The sequence below is a fragment of the Barbatula barbatula genome (assembly GCF_947034865.1).
Source record: "Barbatula barbatula genome assembly, chromosome: 5".
NCBI lineage: Eukaryota > Metazoa > Chordata > Actinopteri > Cypriniformes > Nemacheilidae > Barbatula > Barbatula barbatula.
Window position 1 is genome coordinate 15,818,296 of NC_136769.1, and position 19,845 is coordinate 15,838,140.

Genomic DNA, 19,845 nt, shown 5'->3' on the forward strand with positions numbered 1-19,845 from the left:
AGCTGGCATCATTGGCAATTATTATGCATCATAAAGAGTTTTAATGTTCAATCAACGAAATCGAATGGTCAGTGGTAACTTTTCAATAATATTAGATGGCATTTTTACGAACTGATGATGCATTTTAAGAGAAGCACAAGTCCCATAGGTTACAAGAGTATTTGAAGAGTTTGGTTCCAAAATGAGAAATCGTGTTTTTTGTATGTTATCATGTTTATATTGTGTTTTATTGTGTCATTTAGCTGTATTTTTGTGTGATTATGTCTTTAAAACAAACCAACTTCAGTTATCTCATTTTGGAACCAAACTCTTACACAAATAAATATGAAACTTAATTTCCATTTTATGTTAAATTACTCTTTTACTTTGATCTTTAGTTTTACTGTTGTAGGATGCCTAAGCCTCACATCTTGCACATTGTCTGCATTTCAATGCATGACCTCTTGTGCATAAGATTAAATAAACTTTCGTGTTTTAAATAATATGCTGCATTACACCCAAAAGGCTGATTTAGTAAAACATTTCAAGAATTTTAATGTAGAATTGTGAACATTTTTATTTAAAATAAAGACTTATTACATATACACTGTTTCACAATGACACAAATCTATACAATATTTCAATATTAAAATAACGCATCATACTCTCATGTAGTGCAAATCAACATTTCAGCATGAGTCAAGGAATTCAAAACCATGGCTTAAAGCTCATTTTTATAAAAATAAACCTTTGCTGGACATGTCAAAACTAGAGGTAGTAATGATGTCGTTTTAAATTATGGCGCCATATGTTGAACCCAATAAATAAATCAGTGTAGATTAAAAGCAAGCTGGAATTTTGCCTCGAAATGCCAGAGAACAGACATATGTGGGATACTAAAAATGACAGGTTTGTTTTGATGTGAAGGGTTTAATTGTGTCCAATTACAATTATTGAGATAAATCAGTAATAAATAGCGTCCGTAAGAAGGAAACTAGAGCAGAGTTATTTCACTGGGAGGCAGGGTAAGCCTCTTTTCCCGTACTGAAAGCAGGTTCTCCATATGCATGGCGATGACACGGCACAGCTCAAGACTCTGTAAGAGCAATCGCACAGAAATTAGCCTCGCCCACATCAGCCCAGTCACTCACATTGACAATAACACAATCAGACCAACAAGACACCTTTAAAGGTCATTAAAATGTCCAGATATAACCCGATTAGATTGTCATGATGTTTGAACGAGGGTACTTGAGCTCGTACCTGGTCCAGCTGTAACTGTGTAATGCGTTGAGACATTAGGTCACCCAGCATTATCTCCACATATGGGTAACTGGAGCCAGCTGTGGGTCTCTGTGTACGGGTGGACTGCACCTCCTTCAGTGGGAACTTCACCATTGGCTCCTGAGGGACATTGTCAACAGCTGATAAGTCTACACATTGCATACAGAAATCTTAATATACATGTAAAACACCTATGTGATAGATGTTCATGTATAAGTCAGTGTATAAACAAATAAACAGTTTGTGCGGAGTTGCTGCCTATGTTAAGTCTTCCCAATAAAAATAAGAAAACAAGGGGTTAAACTTACATGAGTGGCTTTGCTTAGAAAGTTCAAGCCATTTTGATTGACAGCCAGTATGGACGGCGTGTCAATAGCGCGGTTGCTGCTGCTCTGTATGTAGAAGAATGACGAGCCAAACATTGGGAATGCACTGACAAGCCCTGAGAAACAGACACAAGCATAAGAATCAACCTTGTGAATACGTGACAGTATGTCTCAACGTCAGCTTCGCTTTTAAATCAAGTCCTCACCCAAAAATTGAGCTCTGGCCTGATGAGGACTGAGGGGCTGCACCTGCTGCATATGCTGGGTCACCATGTTCAGCCACTGCTGGGCCCTCAGAAGCCCATAGAGCTGAGAGGGAATATATTCCTGAACCTCATGGCTGATGACAGAGTGCAAGAAAGGGTTAGAGATGTAGTATATCATTACATTTCAGCTGTGATGTGAATACAAAGCATTTAAGACATTTAAGACACTGAGAGGCATTACAGTGTGGGGAGGTAGATGGAGTCCTTGGCACGATGTTGCAGAGCTGCCAGTTTTGAAGCTTGCTGAAGCTGCTGCTCACTGGCATTACCGTGTGGAATAACATTGAGGAGACCTTTTAAATAGTCAGGGCAAACCTGCAATATGTGAATGAAGATCACATTAGTAGCCTTAAAGAAACAGTTCACCCCAAAAAAGGTGATTATTTTGACTTTTTTAGACTGCAAACATAAGCAAAACAAGAACAAACGCCTCAGACATTTGAATTATACGATAAGCATAGAACAAATGAAACAATGTAGAGAAAATTAATAACCTGATTGTAATGCACAGTCACTCCAAGCTCATTGTCAAACTTAAGTGGTTGTGTCCAAATCACTCTTCGAAACCACAGACTATAGTTGCTATCAACATTTTCCGCCTCTGTAGCAATATCTAAAATGTACTCCCTTTTGTTAAGTGGCCGGACATTTTGACCTGGAGGAAAACGTCTTTCTATTAGTGCATTACTTATATTTTTTGGAAAATTACATTTTGCTAAGAAGCTGAGCATGTTAACAACTAATGCCAACGTTTTTCAATTCACCTCTGTTTGTGACCACAAATATAGCATACTCATCCAAGGCCTCGAGTTTATGCAGACTCATCTCATAGCACAGTTCTTCAATAGAATCCAAAGCCACCTTTACAGAAAAGTAACCAAAGTGGATTAGCCTAAACTCTTATGATGTACTGACATACGTGATGGTTGAGAGTAAAGGCAAAAACATCGTACTGAGCACGTTTTAATTTTCAGATGTCGTTCAATTCCACCAGGAAGAAGAAACAACTGGCGCTTGGAGCTCCTTCCGGCCTTAAAATCAACAAATTGTGTTTAGTTGAATAAAATACAGTGGAAAATTCTCACTATGACATTCAAAACAGGTCATGTGCAACTTACCAGTATAGCTTTTAGCTCCATGCCACTAGGGTACTCGACACGTCCCCCATACTGGAAAGTCTTCCTTAGATTCTGCTCACAAGCCTTAGCAATACCTTACAACATTAAAATATACATAAACAGCCTTTCATGACTATTAATCAATAATTCATCGTGGAATCAAAAAGCTCTTTCATGTAGTTGCAACATCTACTGTATATACCTTGATAATGAACCCCTTGACTTGCACAAACATCTTGAAGGTATTTAAGCAGGTATGGTTTGAGCACTTCTGAACATTTGTAGTATGTCGTGAAGATGTACAGCAACCTCCAACCCTTCTGACAGCTCTCCCTGTGAAACAACGTAAAACACATCTGTGACCCTGTGCATGGAACATGAAACAGGTTCTGATGGGGTTTTCTCACTCATACGTTTTGGAACTGGTGTTCCCAGTAATCTGCTTGAGGATTTGGCAGTAAGCTTCGTCTCTCATCAGCCCAAACTCACCACTCAACTGTAACAGAGATTAAGAACGTCAGAATAGGGAATTGAAGGCATTAAAGGGAAAGTTCACCCCCCCAAAAATTCTGTAATTATTTACCCACCCTTGAGTTGTTCCACAACTGTATACATTTATTTGTGAACAAAGAGAAGGATATTTAGAAGAATGCTAGTAATCAAACAGTTCTTTGCCACCATTGTCTATCATAGTAGGAAAAATGACAATGATAGTCAAAGGTGCCCCAGAACTGTTTATTTTCCTACATTATTCAAAATATCTTCTTTTGTGTTCAACAGATCAAAGACATACATTTTTCCTATCATGGTAGTTAACGGTGGCTAAGAACTGTTTAGTTACAAGCACTCTTCTCTTTTTTTTCAACAAACCAAAGAAATGTTTGTTGAGGGTTAATACAGAATTTCCCTTTTTGTGTTAACCGTGCAAATTATATCAAAATTTCCTGCAAAATCCAGTCTGATAACAGAATCATACACACTTACATTTGTGACAACAAAACCAGTCTTAAGGGTCCAATTTTGTTTATTGAGATTTGTACAGCATCTTAAAGCTGAATCATTAAGGTTTCTATTGGTGTATGGGCTGTTAGGATAGGACAATATCTGGCGGAGATACAGCCGTTTAAAACTGATATTGATATATTTAGGGTAGGAAATTTACAACATATCTTCATGGAACAGGATCTTTACTTGATATCCTAATGATTTTTGGCATGAAGGAAAAATTTATCATTTTGACGCATACAATGTATTTTGGGCTTATACAAAAATGTCCTGTGCTACTTAAGACTGGTTGTGAAAGGGTCACATTTGTGAATGGAATTAACACTGAATAGACACTGATTTCCTATGTTCCTACTTCATAATTGATTTTCAAACATTTTGACGCAAAAAAAGTTACAGATTACAGCTTTAAAAGTACTTTTGTCTTGTGTGCATTCGTGTAAAATGATATAAGGGTTTTATGGTTATTTTGAGATATATACCCTTAGGATTGTAGCGACAACATCTTGCTCCGACTGGCCTTTCATAGGGTAGTCCCCCATAAACTTCATTATAGCTAAAACAAAAATCATTACAGGGGAAAACATATTACTATTTGGAAGAAGACAGAAAAAAAGAGAAAAACGAGAATGTTTGCTGAGAAGATTTTCGCTTACCAATAAAAATGTCAGCAGCTACTTTGTTCAAGTTTGCATCTGTGAACTCGATCAGGGATTCTTGAATAGGAGACTACACAACCAAATCAAACAGAATATGCATAATTTAAATATAGTATATCATTGAGAGATTTTGCTTCATTGTTTTTCATTTTGCATGACATGCTCAAAAATTATATTGCGTTTCGCACCTTGGAAAATTTCACCATTTCGGCTGGGTCCCTGGATTCCTTTCCTTTCTTTGACTTTTTCTTGTATGAATCACTAGAGAAAAAATATAATCATAGCTGAGTAATATACAAAGAAAACACAGATATTAAACCAGCAATTCATTTCATATACAGTGTTATCTATGATGTAATCAACTGACCCGTCTTTTCTCTGGGCCCCTCTGAAATATTTCTTGGCAAACTCAACCATGCTGTAATGGCCGTCCTGTAAGATTCTTTCATCAATATCCAATTCAGGACCTTCTGTATAGGATTCTGCATCCCCAATGACAGGAGACGCCACCTGGAGGTCAGACGCAGCAACACAACATCTCTTAGTTCCAAGTGTAAAGCAGCATTCAGACTACATTTATGTGAACACCTTTGACCTCAATGAAGCGGTCCAGTTCATGAGCAGCAGCAGCAGATCCCACAGCCACAGCGACAGCAGCCGAGGCGGCCACACGACCCTGCTTGTTCTTGGGTTCTTCTTTCTTGTCCACAGGAATGTTAATGAAGTCTGGTGCAGCCACAGGCTGTACAAACTCCATTGGAAAGACCCCAGATCTCCCATGAATGGCCCCAAACTTCCAGCCTTGGCACCAAAAATGTATTTATGTTTGTTAAGTGTGTGTGGTGTGACAGAAAGTATCACTGCAACCATCACAGAAACGCAAAGAGGTCTCAACCCATGCAACTAAGGATATATAATATATGATAAAAAATTTTTTTTGTAAACAATCCCTTCAAAATGAATCCGTAAAACAGTACAACAAGAATCCAAACTGCACTCCATGCAGGCGTTCACACACCGACCCACCAAAATCAGGTGTGTCTCTTTTCAATTCCTCCAGGAGAATCACCTTCTTTTTCACTATGCAACCATAACTCTGGCCTGGGAAAGAGCCATAGGGTCCAAAAATTACGTCCTTTGACCTCAAAAAGCAGCATTCTCCCCTCCATGTTAAACATTTCACACCCAAACTCTGATTGCAAATATTCTTTTTTTAAGCATGCTAAGGGTCCACGAAAGTCTTTGTGAACAATCTTGTTCTCACCTGCATCCAGCCCATCCATTTTCTGCAGGCGTATGATGTCACCCTTGTGAAAACTCAGCAGGGTTCTATCATCTGTAATGTAACTACGCACAGCAACTACATAGTCTGAGTCCTACAGCAGGAGAGAGCACAATTACTCCATATCACCACAACCAATAACCTGTGCCATGAGTCAGCGGGTGAGAAAGCCCACCTTTTTCAGCTCCGTGATGAAGTAGTCGATCATGGTTTTGACCTGAGGAGCTTTGGCGGAAAATAGAATCAGTTTCTCGTTGGTGAGGTTGAACTCCAACATGTTCTTGGAGGGAATGGTGACGAACAAGATATCTGTGTAGCTGTAGGAGATCAATGACAATCACACATCCGTGACATGATGCATACATTGCACATAATTTTAATTAATTGTTTTAGTTTGATAGTACCTATAAGGTCGAAGAACTCTGAAGTAATCTGGGGCAACTGCACTGCTCCTGACCATTTTTAAAAGCTTGATCCCCCTGTGAGACACAGACAGCACTTGGACGCCTGTGCCAACACTGCCCTGTTCAAGAAATGACAGACAGAAGGTTTGAATTAATATGAAGGAACATTTTAAGTTGGTCACACACATGTTGTGTTTTAAAGACTAATAAGACACTGATATGGTGCTTCTTTCTTTTTTTATTGCACAACCAAATTTGTCATCTCCTTCCGCAAAGACTGTGTGAGCACATGTTTGTGCTGTGTCAGTTACTGTAATGCTTTGAAAGGGAGGGGGATGGCGTAAGCCGTTGGTTACAATTCACAACCTCATCACTAGATGCAGCTAAAATCTCCACATTGCAACTTTACGATTTGCTGTTAACTAGCTAAGTGCTCTTAACTGTTAGGGGGCACAGAATCACACATGCTTCAAGATTTATTTTATACGCTTACACTGTTATGATAAGGGAGAAAACAAATGATCTCATTCATTCATTCATTTTCTTCCGCTTATCCGGGGCCGGGTCGTGGGGGCAGCAGTCTAAGCAGAGATGCCAGGACATCCCTCACCCTAGACACTTCCTCTAGCTCTTCCGGGGGGACACCGAGGTGTTCCCAGGCCAGCCGGGAGACATAGTCCCACCAGCGTGTCCTAGGTCTTCCCCGGGGTCTCCTCCCGGTCTGGAACAGATGCCCAAGCCACCTCAGCTGACCCCTCTCGATGTGGAGGAGCACCGGCTCTACTCCAAGCTCCTCCCGGGTGACCGAGCTTCTCACCCTATCTCTAAGGGATCGCCCAGCCACCCTGCGGAGGAAGCTCATTTCGGCCGCCTGTATCCGGGATTTTGTTCTTTCGGTCATGACCCAAAGCTCATGACCATAGGTGAGAGTAGGAACGTAAATTTACCGGTAAATCGAGAGCTTCGCTTTGCGGTCAGCTCTTTCTTCGTACATCGACCGCATTACTGCAGAAGCTGCACCGATCCGTCTGTCAATCTCCCGTTCCATCCTTCCCTCACTCTTGAACAAGACCCCAAGATACTTAAACTCCTCCACTTGAGGCAGGAACTCTCCACCAACCTGAAGTGGGCAAGCCACCCTTTTCCGACTGAGGACCATGGCCTCGGATTTGGAGGTACTGATTTTCATTCCAGCCGCTTCGCACTCGCCTGTAAACCGTCCCAGTGCATGCTGAAGGTCCTGGTTTGAAGGGGCCAACACGACAACATCGTCCGCAAAGAGCAGAGACGAAATCGTGTGGTCCCCAAACCTGACACCCTCCGGCCCCTGGCTGCGCCTAGAAATTCTGTCCATAAAAATTACAAACAGAACCGGTGACAAAGGGCAGCCCTGCCGGAGTCCGACATGCACTGGGAACAAGTCCAATTTACTGCCGGCAATGCGAACCAAGCTCCTGCTTCGCTCTTACAGGGACCTGACAGCCCTTAGCAAAGGACCCCTGACCCCATACTCCCGAAGCACCCTCCACAGGACGCCGTGAGGGACACAGTCGAATGCCTTCTCCAAATCCACAAAATACATGTGGATTGGTTGGGCAAACTCCCATGAACCCTCCAGCACCCTGTAGAGGGTGTAGAGCTGGTCCAGTGTTCCACGGCCAGGACGAAAACCACACTGTTCCTCCTGAATCCGAGGTTCTACTATCGGCCGTATTCTCCTTTCCAGTACTCTGGCATAGACTCTCCCGGGGAGGCTGAGAAGTGTGATCCCCCTGTAGTTGGAACACACCCTCCGGTCCCCCTTCTTAAAAAGAGGGACCACCACCCCGGTTTGCCATCCCAGAGGCACTGTCCCCGACCGCCACGCGATGCTGCAGAGGCGTGTCAGCCAAGACAGCCCCACAACATCCAGCGACTTGAGGTAATCAGGGCGAATTTCATCCACCCCCGGTGCCTTGCCACCGAGGAGTTTCTTGACTACCTCAGTGACGTCGGCTTGGGTGATGGAAGAGTCCACCTCTGAGTCCTCAGCCCCTGCTTCCTCAATGGAAGACGTGACGAATGATCTCAATCTATTAATAATCTTGCTCGCTCTATCCCTCTCTTACAGTGCTTGTTACCAAACCATAACAAATTTTTGGTTGAATTAAATATACATTTTAATTACTATCGACAAATCTAAGTATCTGAAATATATATATTCATGAGCAGGGATCAGATTATTGTTGTAAATGTGCATGGGGGGTTCCCTGGAAATACATAGAGATAAATAAAGTAAATAGACAACAGATTTAAACAAATACCAAACCAGCATCAGCTGATATGGAAATTCATGCTGGTCTGAGCTGGTCTTTTAAATTGGGATGATCTTACAGATGCTGGGAAGAGGCGTGAGAAGTAGATCTCCCAGGTGTCCCTTGCAGCAACCACAATCTTCTTCTTTACGTTCTCATCTTGGATAGTGGCATTGATGTCGATGTTGTGTTCAGCTGTTATAAAGTTATAAGACACAACAGGAGCGTCCTTATTAAGTAAACTTAAAGCAAGGCTCCCAGGTAGAGCAGCTTAAATCAGATAAAACCAGCAAATCTTTTTAGGCTGGTTTAAGCTGTTTTCAAAATATAAAAATATTAGCAAAGTAATATGAGTGTGATGTCAGTTTTAATATAACAGAATTAATACATACCAAAGAGGGATTTCATAGTCTGCCTCTCTTCTGTTGTGATGCGAATACAAGCCTCTGAGAATGTGTCATGGACAATCTGATATAAAAGTAAATGGGTAAACACAGTTGTTAAACTGCTTAAAATACCTAGTAACTTGCACTGCGCTCTTGTATTTCCTCGGTAATAGTGGTGCGTTAATCTTCAAAACATATTCCTTATACACAGTGATTCGCACTCAGAAGGAAGTATTATATGAATTTCTTTTATTCCATGATGGGAGGCAAGATAATAAACGTTTCGGCTAATGCCTTCTTCAGGGTGTTTGGCCATTTTTTTACCACATCCACATTTAAAATTAAGTCATCATTATCATCAAACTGTTTAAAATAACCATAAATACATTTAGAAACAAATAGTGTACATAATAAATGAAAAATAACAAAAAACAAACCTGGTTAATCAAGAGGTCTAGAACCAGAGGGTGATTGAAGCTGTCTTTCGGATAAAAAACCTAAAATATATGACACCGCTTTAATGTTTCACTATCACTGTAATGATTTAGAAAAAAAGTAGACCCATTGCGAAACACACAAACCTCTTTCCTGAGGTAGATTTTCCAGGCCACATTTGTGTAAGTGTAATGTTCTTCACTGCTCCTCTTGTGCAGTTGAGTCTGAACATTCTCTTCTTCAACAGGCAGCTCTCTGGATACTGTAATGCAACACAATACAGTGCTATAGATGTGCCAATAAATTATGCTAGATTATTTGAGATCATAATAAAATGAAGCAACATGACAGACCCAGTATCTCAAATCATAGACATTATCTAAGTTTACCAGGAGCGGGGGCTGGGAATCTCTGACTGACAGCTGGTACAGGAGGCGATCTCTTTGTCTTGATGCTCTTTGCTGGTTTCGGTGGTCCACCATCATAGTCAAACTCTTTTGCAGATGATGAGGAAGCGTAGCCTGGAGCGTAGACCTTCTTTCTCTGGTTGTGTCACACACAGAACATTAACTACTATGTTTGTTTTTTTCCAGTTTGATTTCTACTAAAGTGTTACCCTAATGGTTTGCCAGTTCAATATTTGTAGCACATTTTTTGAAAGTTCACTTTGAAGTATTAAGTTCGGGTTAGGTTTTATACTGCAGGTATATTTGTATGTTTTTTAAAGGGATTCATGTAGTTTACTATTTATATTGTAGTGTCATTATATAAAGTTGAAAATGTTTGTTTATACAACAGAATATAAAATTATGAGAAACAATTTAATAAAAAAACCCAAGTATACTTCAAATAATTCATTATCTGTTTTTAAGTGAATCTCAATAAAAAGATTAGGTACGATCATTAAATACACTTATGTTTTTCTGTCAGTAAAAGTCAAGTATACCTGTAATTAATATATATTTCTAAGTGCATAAAAAGACGGCTAAAAGTATACACTATCTTTTTTCCTTTTTAAATAAGTACATTTTTGTAAGGTAGTTGATCTATCAGCTAAGAGGATTTGTCTACCTGTGCAGGTGGAGCACTCATCTGGTCCTTTAGCATCATCATTGCCTCCTCATGAGGGTCAGGTTTCTTCAGAAACACTTTAGCTTCCCTTCTGTGTTACAAAACCGATCAAACCCAGAACATTTGGCACATGAAATTCAAGATAAACATTTATTTTCGGTCAATAAATGCTTCAGTTTTTCAAACAAAATGTTCTCACTTTGGAGGCTCTACTGGTTTTACAGGGTTGGCCTGATACTGTTTGATGATGTCTTTGATGTTATGACTCGGTTCTAAATGTTCTGAGTTTGAAAAGGTGGATCTCACCACTTCTGTTGGTGCTTCCCTCCTAGTCAGGCCTTTGGAAATATATCAACACTGATGAAAAAGTCACTTTCATATATCAAATATAAATGAGAATAAACGGCCTGATATAATGACATACTGTGCTGCCGCGGTGAAGATTTCTGTGTCGGAGAGGCTGGTTTGTATGAAGAATATACCGTTTCTTGCTTAGTCTGTTTTATAATAGGACACATGTGATGATTGGAAATCATGACCAATGCTTTTCAAAAACTGTTTTTTTATTTGGTTTTGTACAGATTTGTTTGGTCTTTAATCCCTTAATAGAATCAATGCTCTTATGTATTGATATTTAATGAGATCTTGTCAACGATGCTGTGATACTCACTGGACTAGATTGGCTAGAACGTGGAGCTGGCATGGGCTCACTGGGTGTGTGGTGCACTGAATTATACATCTGCTGCTGGAGGGCCATGGCTTGCATTGTCATCTGCTGAGCCTGTGGGACATTACATTCATTTGAAATATCTAAGCTTTGTTCCCTTACATTGGTAATCAACCGTAGAATGTGGTGACAAAAGAAGCATTCCTCTAGAAACTCACCAGTATGATGGCTTGCTGGTTGATGATGGCTTGCTGCTGCTGTGCTAAGACAGCTGGATCTACGCCTTTAAAGATTTACAAGACCACATACAAAAACTCAAACCAGAAAGTGCATGTAATGATGGATAAGCAGATCAGAATGCCTGAATCAAACACCCCACAGAAACAGTTTATGTGCCAAGCGCCCATGTGAACAACACAGCATCCATACCTGACATATCATGCATCGGTGGCACATTAGGGTAAACTGGCAAAGGCGGCATAGCAGGGAAAGCTGGCATAGCTGGCATTGAAGGCATTGGGGCAACCGCAGGCAAGGAGGAGGGGGCAGGTGCTCGTGGCACAGAGGAAATAGCTGGCGTAGGTATAGGTGGCATCATTGTTCCTCCCATTACAGGTAGAACTGGCACCGCTGAGAACAGTAAATATGGTAAGCGATGACCTCTATGTCAAAGCTTTATCGAATGATTTCATGCAAGTTAGTTGGTTATGATTTTGAGGTCAAGTGAAACCCAAACAGCAGCATCAGCCTCCGATATTTATCAAACAGGGCTCCCACACTTTTTAATATATTGTCACTATAAAAAATTCTTGGCGACTATATTTATTTTCAAGACTTTTATATTCAGAAAACACAACTTGATTGACAGAAGTCAATGTCTGTGAGAACCCTGAATAGAAAAGAACGATACTGCTGAAGGTGAAAGACAGATCATGTCGGTCATTTACAGAAAGTGCTGCAAGTTGAGACCCCAACACTTAAAACAAAAATTCTTTGTTACAACAGAATACCAATCACCAAAAGCCACAGTCACTTAAAATCACCAAAACACAAATCGCTCTAAACACCACTTTGGTAATTTGTCATCCAAAGCAAATTATTTGCAAGTCCAAATGTTTAGCTTGCATTTAAAAGCTTTTAGGTACCAATTGACCCGAGGTTAGCTGTGAATAATTGATAGTGGGTAAGCAGAGAGCAAAATGAGAACCGACGCAGAGCTCACCACCAGGCTGCAGTCCTGGGGGATACGGTCTGTTGGTGAGGGGCTTCTCCAGGTCATCATCCTCCCCTCCAATCCCACCAGCTCCCTTCATACGACTGGACATGCTGGATGACTTCTCCATATCCTGCATGGCAGATAAGGCAAAGTAAAACAGGCTCTCATCCTGAGCTGGACCCTTCCCAGCTCAGTCCTATGAGAAATCAATCTCCCCAGGGGAGTACCTTATACACTGTAAGAGGAGCATGGCACATTTACTGTGAGCAAAGAGACTGGGCCAGGCTACAACACCCTTGTTTATTATTTACAGTGTGTGTTGATTGTCTTTTTTAATAGAATGTAATTTATTTAGCAAATACTGTAATAATGAATTAGTGTGGCATTTTTTTTATAATATACTGTAATTATTATAAAATAGTGTGGCATATTTTAGCATTTAGTTTTCTTTAAAAAACGGCATGTGCACTAAAGGATAAAGCTAATGGCAAGACTATTTGGCGGGATTCAATGTTGTGAGAAATACGGTAAACTGGTAACTCAATCACCTTCAATACAGGTGATCCGGTGCCAACCGAGCACATCTGATACACTCAATCACTTACATTCTGAGAATCACATAACCAATTGTTGTCTTCGGGCATACATGTTTTAAAGCTGCTTGCCCGCAGAGTTGTAAATAGGCATATTTAATGTCTAAATAATATAAATATAGTTTAAGGTTGTTTAAAACTCTCTCCTCTTCTCTCAACAGGTAGTGGTCTAGCTTTTGTTGAAACTAGTAACTTTGTATTAGCACCTAATGTACTATTGCTCTTTTATGACATATCGCGTATTGCTCCCCGAACTCTTTGTAAGTCGCTTTGGATAAAAGTGTCTGCTTAATGTCTAAATGTAAATGTAAAACTGCTGAGGTAATGAGCCCAAGAAAAGCTTACCCCATTAACATCAGATAGCACTGGATCAAACAGGCTGTCAAGATATCGATCCATGCCTTTCTGATTTGGAGCCTCGCTGAAGTCTGATTATATTGGTCGGCCACAGATTATAGGCAGAAATAAATAAATAGATGACTTTAATAACCAGACTGTTTCAACACACAATGTATGCACAACTATAGAACGAGAATGTTTCAAATCAGCTTAAAGTGATAATTTACAGAAACAATTTATTGTGTTGCTTTTTTTAAAAGCTAACTAAACAGCTGACCGTGGCTGTGATATCCATCTGAATCTGGGAGGCTGGAGTTCAGCATCGGTTGGGGGAGCAGAAACGAGCTGTCATCATCTGAATCGAATCCACTTCCAAACAGAGCCCTGTGGAAGATTACAAAAATATATTATACATTACACTGAAATGTCATGCCTGAACACTAAGGCACATGGAAGAAAAATAAGATAATTTTATATAAACTAGGCTTATTTGCATCGTGACTGCTGTGGTCGATATAAATTAAATATAAACCGTCCATGTATGCCAAGATCCGGCAACGGTCTGAACCATAAAACAAGAAGCACATAAGACTTTGTTTAATCAACCTCATATTGTTTAAATGAAAGTAATTTATTGTTTGGATGAACTGCTATACCTGACATGTACTGTATTATCTCAAGTATTAAACTCACAGTCCAGCATTGGGCCTGGTCCTGTTGGGGCTCTCAGCTGAGATGATGAAGTAAGACTTCTGCTTTGGAAAATTTCTCATCAGCTCCATGTCTGCAATCAAGTCCATGACATAATCGTGCCCTGCAAGCTCCGCCCATTGTCCGTGTTCCTTCATGATAACAGAGCAGCCCTTCCAAGCCTCCCTCACACCCCTGTGGAGCCAATTAATGGAGCTATTCATTTCAGCCAAATTACAGATGGAAGAGATAATGAAGGACTCATTATACACTATACATATCCCAACACGCCCGAAAGAAAGGGTTGTGTACCAATGACATGGAAAACAGCATATTAATGAGCATCCTGTAAAGAATAATAGAGTAAAGTATTACATTCACACTGGTTAAAACTGAGCAAAGAGCGGACATTTAGGTGAAAACATTAAGGATGAGAAATGATTCAAACAGAACGTAATATGGAAACTGTTTTACGGAAACTGGTGCATTCACATACAGTATCAGGTTTAAATTATAGATGTCTTGGTTGGGTACCTGTGCTGTAGAATATCTGCAGCCAACTCCTCTCCGCTCGTCCATGAGTGTACAGGGCACAAGAAAGATGTACCTGTCAATACAACATCAATACAACATGACGTTTAACAGCTGTGGTTAGATAGGCGTGTATGAGCAAACACACGCATGTATTCTGTTTAGCACCAAAGATCAGGTATCATCTGATATAGTAGAGCTTTACACAATTGACTCCAGGGCTTTGAGATACAAAGGAAGCTGCCATGATGATTTGAGAAGATTACAGTGACACCAGACACATTCAGAGCTTGAAGGGGGCTCTGTTTGGTGATTATTCAGTTTTACTGTTTTTATATGTGTGATTATATATTCAAGAAAATTCGTAACTATTGCACGAGGTGGCAAATTTGTATGATGCAAATCATACAAAGATGTACAATAATTAGAAAAACGCAAAAAAAGCAAGCCCCTAAACCACAGGCGTGAAAGCAAATCATAATAAAACGTACAAATAATATTGGACGAATTAATTCGTAAAATAGTTACAAATTCCTGATTGTGTTGGAAACTCATACAGTGCAAGTAAAACTCTGACACACCATCAAAACAGTGCACTTGCAAAACCATGTTTGCTTTCTTCCTATTGGCTGTCCATTCCAGCAGGGACAGTGGGTAAGTCCTAGCTGTTTCTGGTCCATACAGCGACTTCTGCATGGCCTGGATTAGCTTGTGTTGGCCGACAGCTTTGTATCCATTATATGCATGATCTGAGACAAACCTAAAGCATACAAAAGCCAAAATCAATCAATGCATTTAGTTTATTACCTCTCAGACATGAATACCAGAAAGTAACTCACTTCAAAAGGTATTTCTCCATTTTAGCTGATGGTGCAAATGCACTCAGACAGGCTAGCAGCAGTAGCCAGCCCCTCTCTGAATTGTCCAGGTTGGGGTTTCTCCAAACCTGATTGGCAATTTGACACAAAATTTCATCCCGTAAGGCAGGGTTTGTGAGTCCCTTCTGGATGATATAGTTTCCAAACAAATTCTCCTGGGCTCCATTCAGATGTGGGTCACCCATAAACCTCAAGATCTACAAGGGAAAGAACATAACACAATGTTGGTTGTGTGTATAATAAAGGGGAAAGGCAAAAGAAAACAATATAGTAATAAACTGTACCATGACAAACATGTCTAGAGCCTCATGTGTAAGATCATCATCAATGTGGGATAGTGGTGCCTTCAAGGGTGCAGTTAACATTCCAAACTTTGGCTCCTACAAAAGATGAAATACAATTCAATATTTATAATTATAAATGTATACATCAAAGAATTGCAACATATAGTATGCTAGTCCTGACTGAAAACCTGAATATTAAATATTTTGGGGCAATGAATTACTTACTTTGAAGTAAATCTGGACAAGTTTAGAGATGGTGTTGTTGTTGATGTCAAGAGGCAGCGTGAGCTGTGACTCAACCTGAACAGTCGGAGCTTGAACCAGAGCCAGGCAGTCAGAATGAAGCTCTCTACCGCCTTAAAAACATAGACTTAAGAGGTGAGGCAGTCAGTGTGCAGAAATGTTGCGGTATTTTAAACATAAATTGTTTTTGAAGTACCTGCGGCTGCCTGCAGCAATGCTCCAAGTTCAGCTGGAATGACAAGATGAGTGACGTTTACCACTTCTCGTCTTGACAGCTCCTGCAAAGACCATACTGTAAGTACTTTAAGGTTTAATAAAAAAAGTGAATATCAATATATCAGTATATCAATATGGGTTGTGTTTACTCTTTTTACACCACTGACAAGATTTTTGCATTTGTTTTATTGTATGTTCATACAGAAGAAAATATTCTGGGGGCCTTTAAAGTTTTGTGAAAGTGACTTAAAAATGTTAAAATGGCTGTCAACTTTTTTAGAAATGCTGGTGGTGAGGAGTTCCCTTGCTTCTAATATAAAAGTTTAACAGTCACTAAGGATACTTTTACGATGTACTAAAAAGTTAAAAAAAAGTTTCTTGTAAAGACAGTAATACTGTCAAAATGATCCCTATTAACACCGATCTACACATAAAATGCTGCATTATCTTGAATTAACACAAACGCCAATGTTCACTTCAACATGATGAGAAAGAAAGCCATTATAACCAATTCTATTCTCCGCTGTTCCTCTTCTGCCTTCCTCTTGGCCTCATATCTCAGCTAAAATCAAATAAAAAGAAGAAACAGTTATACACAGGAATACAGTTTAGCCTGATCACTACGTAAAATATATATGTTGTTCTTACCTTAATATACCGCTTGCGGTCAACGTACATATGGACCAGAGAGCGTAATTTCACCAGGCTAGCTCTCATTTTCCTATACTGTTTCCTGTAAAGAGCATGTATGAATATGAATATTATTCTGAATATAAAAAGGTCCTAGCAGTTATTTAGACAGAAAAATAATGGTCTGTTCCTTGCAAGGTAGCCTCTGCAGTGGGCCTGCAACCGTATGATCTTCATGCGGAAGTCTGTGTAGCGTTTTCTCACGAAGAACATCCTTGTGTAACGCTGCAGAGTCAACGCAGCAACATGCCTGACTCTGTCCCTCTTACTCTCCAACAGGAAATATATATCCTCTTTCATGAACAACTGAAAAAAAAAGATTCAAGAGAGAGATTCAAAGGTCAGTTCACCCACAAATGTTAACCTGTCCCTTTGAGTCTTGAGTCCAAGGAATCACACTCACCTTGGTGGCACCCACTTGAAATGCTCCAGGCTTCAAAGGGCAAAGTTTTCTCAACATGATGACACAGTTTTCACCATTGGCAGGAGGAGGCTGTTTGAGGCCCAACAGTGACTTATATCTAAAGAACAAAATTAATTTGCTGGTAATATATTAACAAACAGTTAATAGCTGATGGTTTCACAAAACCCTAAAAGCCCAATGTTAATGACTTTGGCTTTGAGTTTTTACCTGAAAAGGAAGACGTCAAAGGGAATTCTGACTGGATAGCCTTCTCTCCTGATTCGAATGGTTTCCAAAATACCAGAATAGCAAAGCTGGGCGCTCATTAGCTCCATGTCAAACACAGCAGGCTCCTGAAGGTTTACACACACTCTCAGATTACTTCAATTCCAGCCAAGACATTGTTAAAAGTTTAACAACCATAAACTCGATGACTGCTGTTTCTTACCTTGTTTTGGTTTGGCTTTATGCATCGCACAAAATATGGGTTGGCTCTGTTAGTTAAAAACAATCACATTTGAATACAATTCATATTGCGTTACATTTTTTCCGTTTGTGTGTGTGTGTGTGTGTGTGTGTGTGTGTGTGTGTGTGTGTGTGTGTGTGTGTGTGTGTGTGTGTGCAACTTGGGTCTTAAAACACATTACGTTGACATTGCTAGTGCAATATACTTCTAGTCGAGTTTCAAAAGGAAAGAGATGATACATGTTGAGTTACCTCTCCATCTTTTCAACAAGCTCCATAAGTGAAATTTGAAACTTGGCTGCCACTGTTGAAGCTTGATGTCGTCTTGTAACCGTGCTGTTTTTCCCAGGATTAGACCTCTGCTGGTTGAGGACCTCACCGTAGCTCATGAACAGATGTGATACCATCTTAAGGGAACAATGTCAGCATTACTTCGTTATTGTCATTTAGGTCCTAAAGCTAATGTAAGCTCGATCGTCTAAGTCTTGCCTTGTTTTTGCTCTGGATGAAAAGGTCAAGAACATCCTGCCGAACCTGATCATAGTTCTTATCCAGAAATTTTTGAACCTGTAAAAAATGGTCAAATGAAAATGTCAATCATAAACCGTGATTGCGTTTCAGAGAAAAATTATATTGTGAAAGAAATTAAAGATTTGTGGGAGTACCTGATAGGAAACCTTCCCAGCATAATGCTTAATGGTAAATTCTGGAAGAGGCATCTTTGGCTTGAAATACAGTGGATTGTTGCCATGGTGATAATGGCATTTCTGAAGGAAGGTATGGTCTGTAGCCTGATGAAATAAAAAAAACACATGAATTAATCTTCATTAATTATGAAAGATGAAAACTACAATGATAAATAAGTGAACTCTACCAAAACATAAATAAACATTACAAACTGATACCTGTGGAAAACAGCTCTGATCATCAAGTATTTTGAGAATCCCATGAGGCTTTGCAGCAATGAGGTCAATGCACGCCTGGTTGTCAGAGAAAGGGACCTCTTCCCAGATTATCTGCTCCCTGTTATACTCATCCTTGGACATACGGTATTTAAAGGAAATAATTTAGACATAGGAAATCTACAATACTCAAAGAATTATTCAACAACTTACTTGCTCTTCCTTGAAAATGACCCTGTTGAAAAAGAACTGAAGGTACTCATTTGCATAGTTTATGCAAAGCTGTTCAAAGCTGTTGAAGGTAAGATCCTACAAAACACAGAATTGGGATTCACTCAAAAGCAAAACAGATGCAATGTAATGTATTGGCTAGCACCTTCACTATACCTCAAATCCATAGATATCAAGGATGGAGATGGACAGTGCGTCATTCCGAGGATAAACCTGCTTATTTATTCTGTCTATTAGCCAGCTGAACAGAAGGGAATACAGGATCTTGGCAACTGCATCTCTGTTATGATTGAGAGGGCAAATGTACTTTGAGCTGGATGATCGCAAGGTACACAGCATTCAGTTAACATCAATATTTCACTGGAGATTCACTCATTCCAAGTGAAGAATTTCATTCTTGAAATGTCTGTTATTGTTTCTAGACTAATCTCATTTAAATTTAAAGCTAGGGTAGGCAATTTCAAAGTTGTGAGCAAAGCAAAGCCACGCCTCCTTCAAAGAACATCACTCACACCCAGTGCAGAAGCTGCAAGTGTTAACATTGACCACTTTGCAAATTGATCGCTGTCTCACTAGGATGTGAAAGAAACTTTCAAGCAGTATACCAAAAACGTATCTGAAAAATATTGCCTACCGTAGCTTTAAAAATGTCAGGGTTGCCAGATATGTGTAACAAAAATAGACCAATTTCTTTGAACACTTGCCCATAACATGACCCCATGTGTTACAAATCACAGATCCATAAACATGCTGCACTTGCTTGATTATTAAAATCATTCAGTACCATGGTATCAGTGGTAAGCAGTGTTTCTCAAGTGATTTTGCTTCAGGACACATCAAGGAGACATCAAGGCTCAACACATCACAACATACACAAAATAAAACAAATGTCCCCTTAAAGGGAGGTCTGTTTGGTTATAAGCAACGAACAAAGAATTGTGTACAGATTTGGAACAACTCAAAGGTGAGAAAATTATAAAAGAATTTT

At 39.8% G+C, this 19,845-nt stretch overlaps 1 protein-coding gene across 1 annotated transcript in view; it reads right to left on the bottom strand.

Annotated features, from left to right (window-relative positions):
- Positions 1–512: 512 nt before the first annotated feature.
- myo15aa (myosin XVAa) overlaps positions 513–19,845 on the bottom strand; it is a 36,156-nt gene continuing 16,823 nt past the window's right edge. Inside the window, exons 13-64 of the mRNA XM_079457455.1 lie at positions 19,014–19,137; positions 18,840–18,935; positions 18,630–18,761; positions 18,390–18,515; positions 18,214–18,291; positions 17,977–18,131; positions 17,708–17,753; positions 17,488–17,612; positions 17,260–17,377; positions 16,975–17,162; positions 16,815–16,887; positions 16,675–16,728; positions 16,147–16,228; positions 15,933–16,063; positions 15,708–15,803; positions 15,385–15,620; positions 15,127–15,305; positions 14,549–14,621; positions 14,018–14,209; positions 13,602–13,708; positions 13,331–13,413; positions 12,399–12,522; positions 11,606–11,806; positions 11,395–11,459; positions 11,180–11,290; positions 10,934–11,006; positions 10,709–10,847; positions 10,510–10,600; positions 9,828–9,981; positions 9,585–9,700; positions 9,441–9,500; positions 9,010–9,085; positions 8,697–8,812; positions 6,324–6,442; positions 6,095–6,236; positions 5,902–6,013; positions 5,233–5,438; positions 5,005–5,147; positions 4,826–4,898; positions 4,635–4,707; positions 4,461–4,534; positions 3,387–3,469; positions 3,176–3,306; positions 2,974–3,068; positions 2,809–2,886; positions 2,620–2,716; positions 2,350–2,510; positions 2,037–2,170; positions 1,796–1,929; positions 1,572–1,705; positions 1,243–1,383; positions 513–1,075 (exon numbers count right to left, since the gene is read on the bottom strand). Coding sequence (XP_079313581.1) covers positions 974–1,075; positions 1,243–1,383; positions 1,572–1,705; positions 1,796–1,929; positions 2,037–2,170; positions 2,350–2,510; positions 2,620–2,716; positions 2,809–2,886; positions 2,974–3,068; positions 3,176–3,306; positions 3,387–3,469; positions 4,461–4,534; positions 4,635–4,707; positions 4,826–4,898; positions 5,005–5,147; positions 5,233–5,438; positions 5,902–6,013; positions 6,095–6,236; positions 6,324–6,442; positions 8,697–8,812; positions 9,010–9,085; positions 9,441–9,500; positions 9,585–9,700; positions 9,828–9,981; positions 10,510–10,600; positions 10,709–10,847; positions 10,934–11,006; positions 11,180–11,290; positions 11,395–11,459; positions 11,606–11,806; positions 12,399–12,522; positions 13,331–13,413; positions 13,602–13,708; positions 14,018–14,209; positions 14,549–14,621; positions 15,127–15,305; positions 15,385–15,620; positions 15,708–15,803; positions 15,933–16,063; positions 16,147–16,228; positions 16,675–16,728; positions 16,815–16,887; positions 16,975–17,162; positions 17,260–17,377; positions 17,488–17,612; positions 17,708–17,753; positions 17,977–18,131; positions 18,214–18,291; positions 18,390–18,515; positions 18,630–18,761; positions 18,840–18,935; positions 19,014–19,137 — 6,052 coding nt within the window. The 3' untranslated portion in view covers positions 513–973. The remainder of the gene's footprint in view (positions 1,076–1,242; positions 1,384–1,571; positions 1,706–1,795; positions 1,930–2,036; positions 2,171–2,349; positions 2,511–2,619; positions 2,717–2,808; positions 2,887–2,973; positions 3,069–3,175; positions 3,307–3,386; positions 3,470–4,460; positions 4,535–4,634; positions 4,708–4,825; positions 4,899–5,004; positions 5,148–5,232; positions 5,439–5,901; positions 6,014–6,094; positions 6,237–6,323; positions 6,443–8,696; positions 8,813–9,009; positions 9,086–9,440; positions 9,501–9,584; positions 9,701–9,827; positions 9,982–10,509; positions 10,601–10,708; positions 10,848–10,933; positions 11,007–11,179; positions 11,291–11,394; positions 11,460–11,605; positions 11,807–12,398; positions 12,523–13,330; positions 13,414–13,601; positions 13,709–14,017; positions 14,210–14,548; positions 14,622–15,126; positions 15,306–15,384; positions 15,621–15,707; positions 15,804–15,932; positions 16,064–16,146; positions 16,229–16,674; positions 16,729–16,814; positions 16,888–16,974; positions 17,163–17,259; positions 17,378–17,487; positions 17,613–17,707; positions 17,754–17,976; positions 18,132–18,213; positions 18,292–18,389; positions 18,516–18,629; positions 18,762–18,839; positions 18,936–19,013; positions 19,138–19,845) is intronic.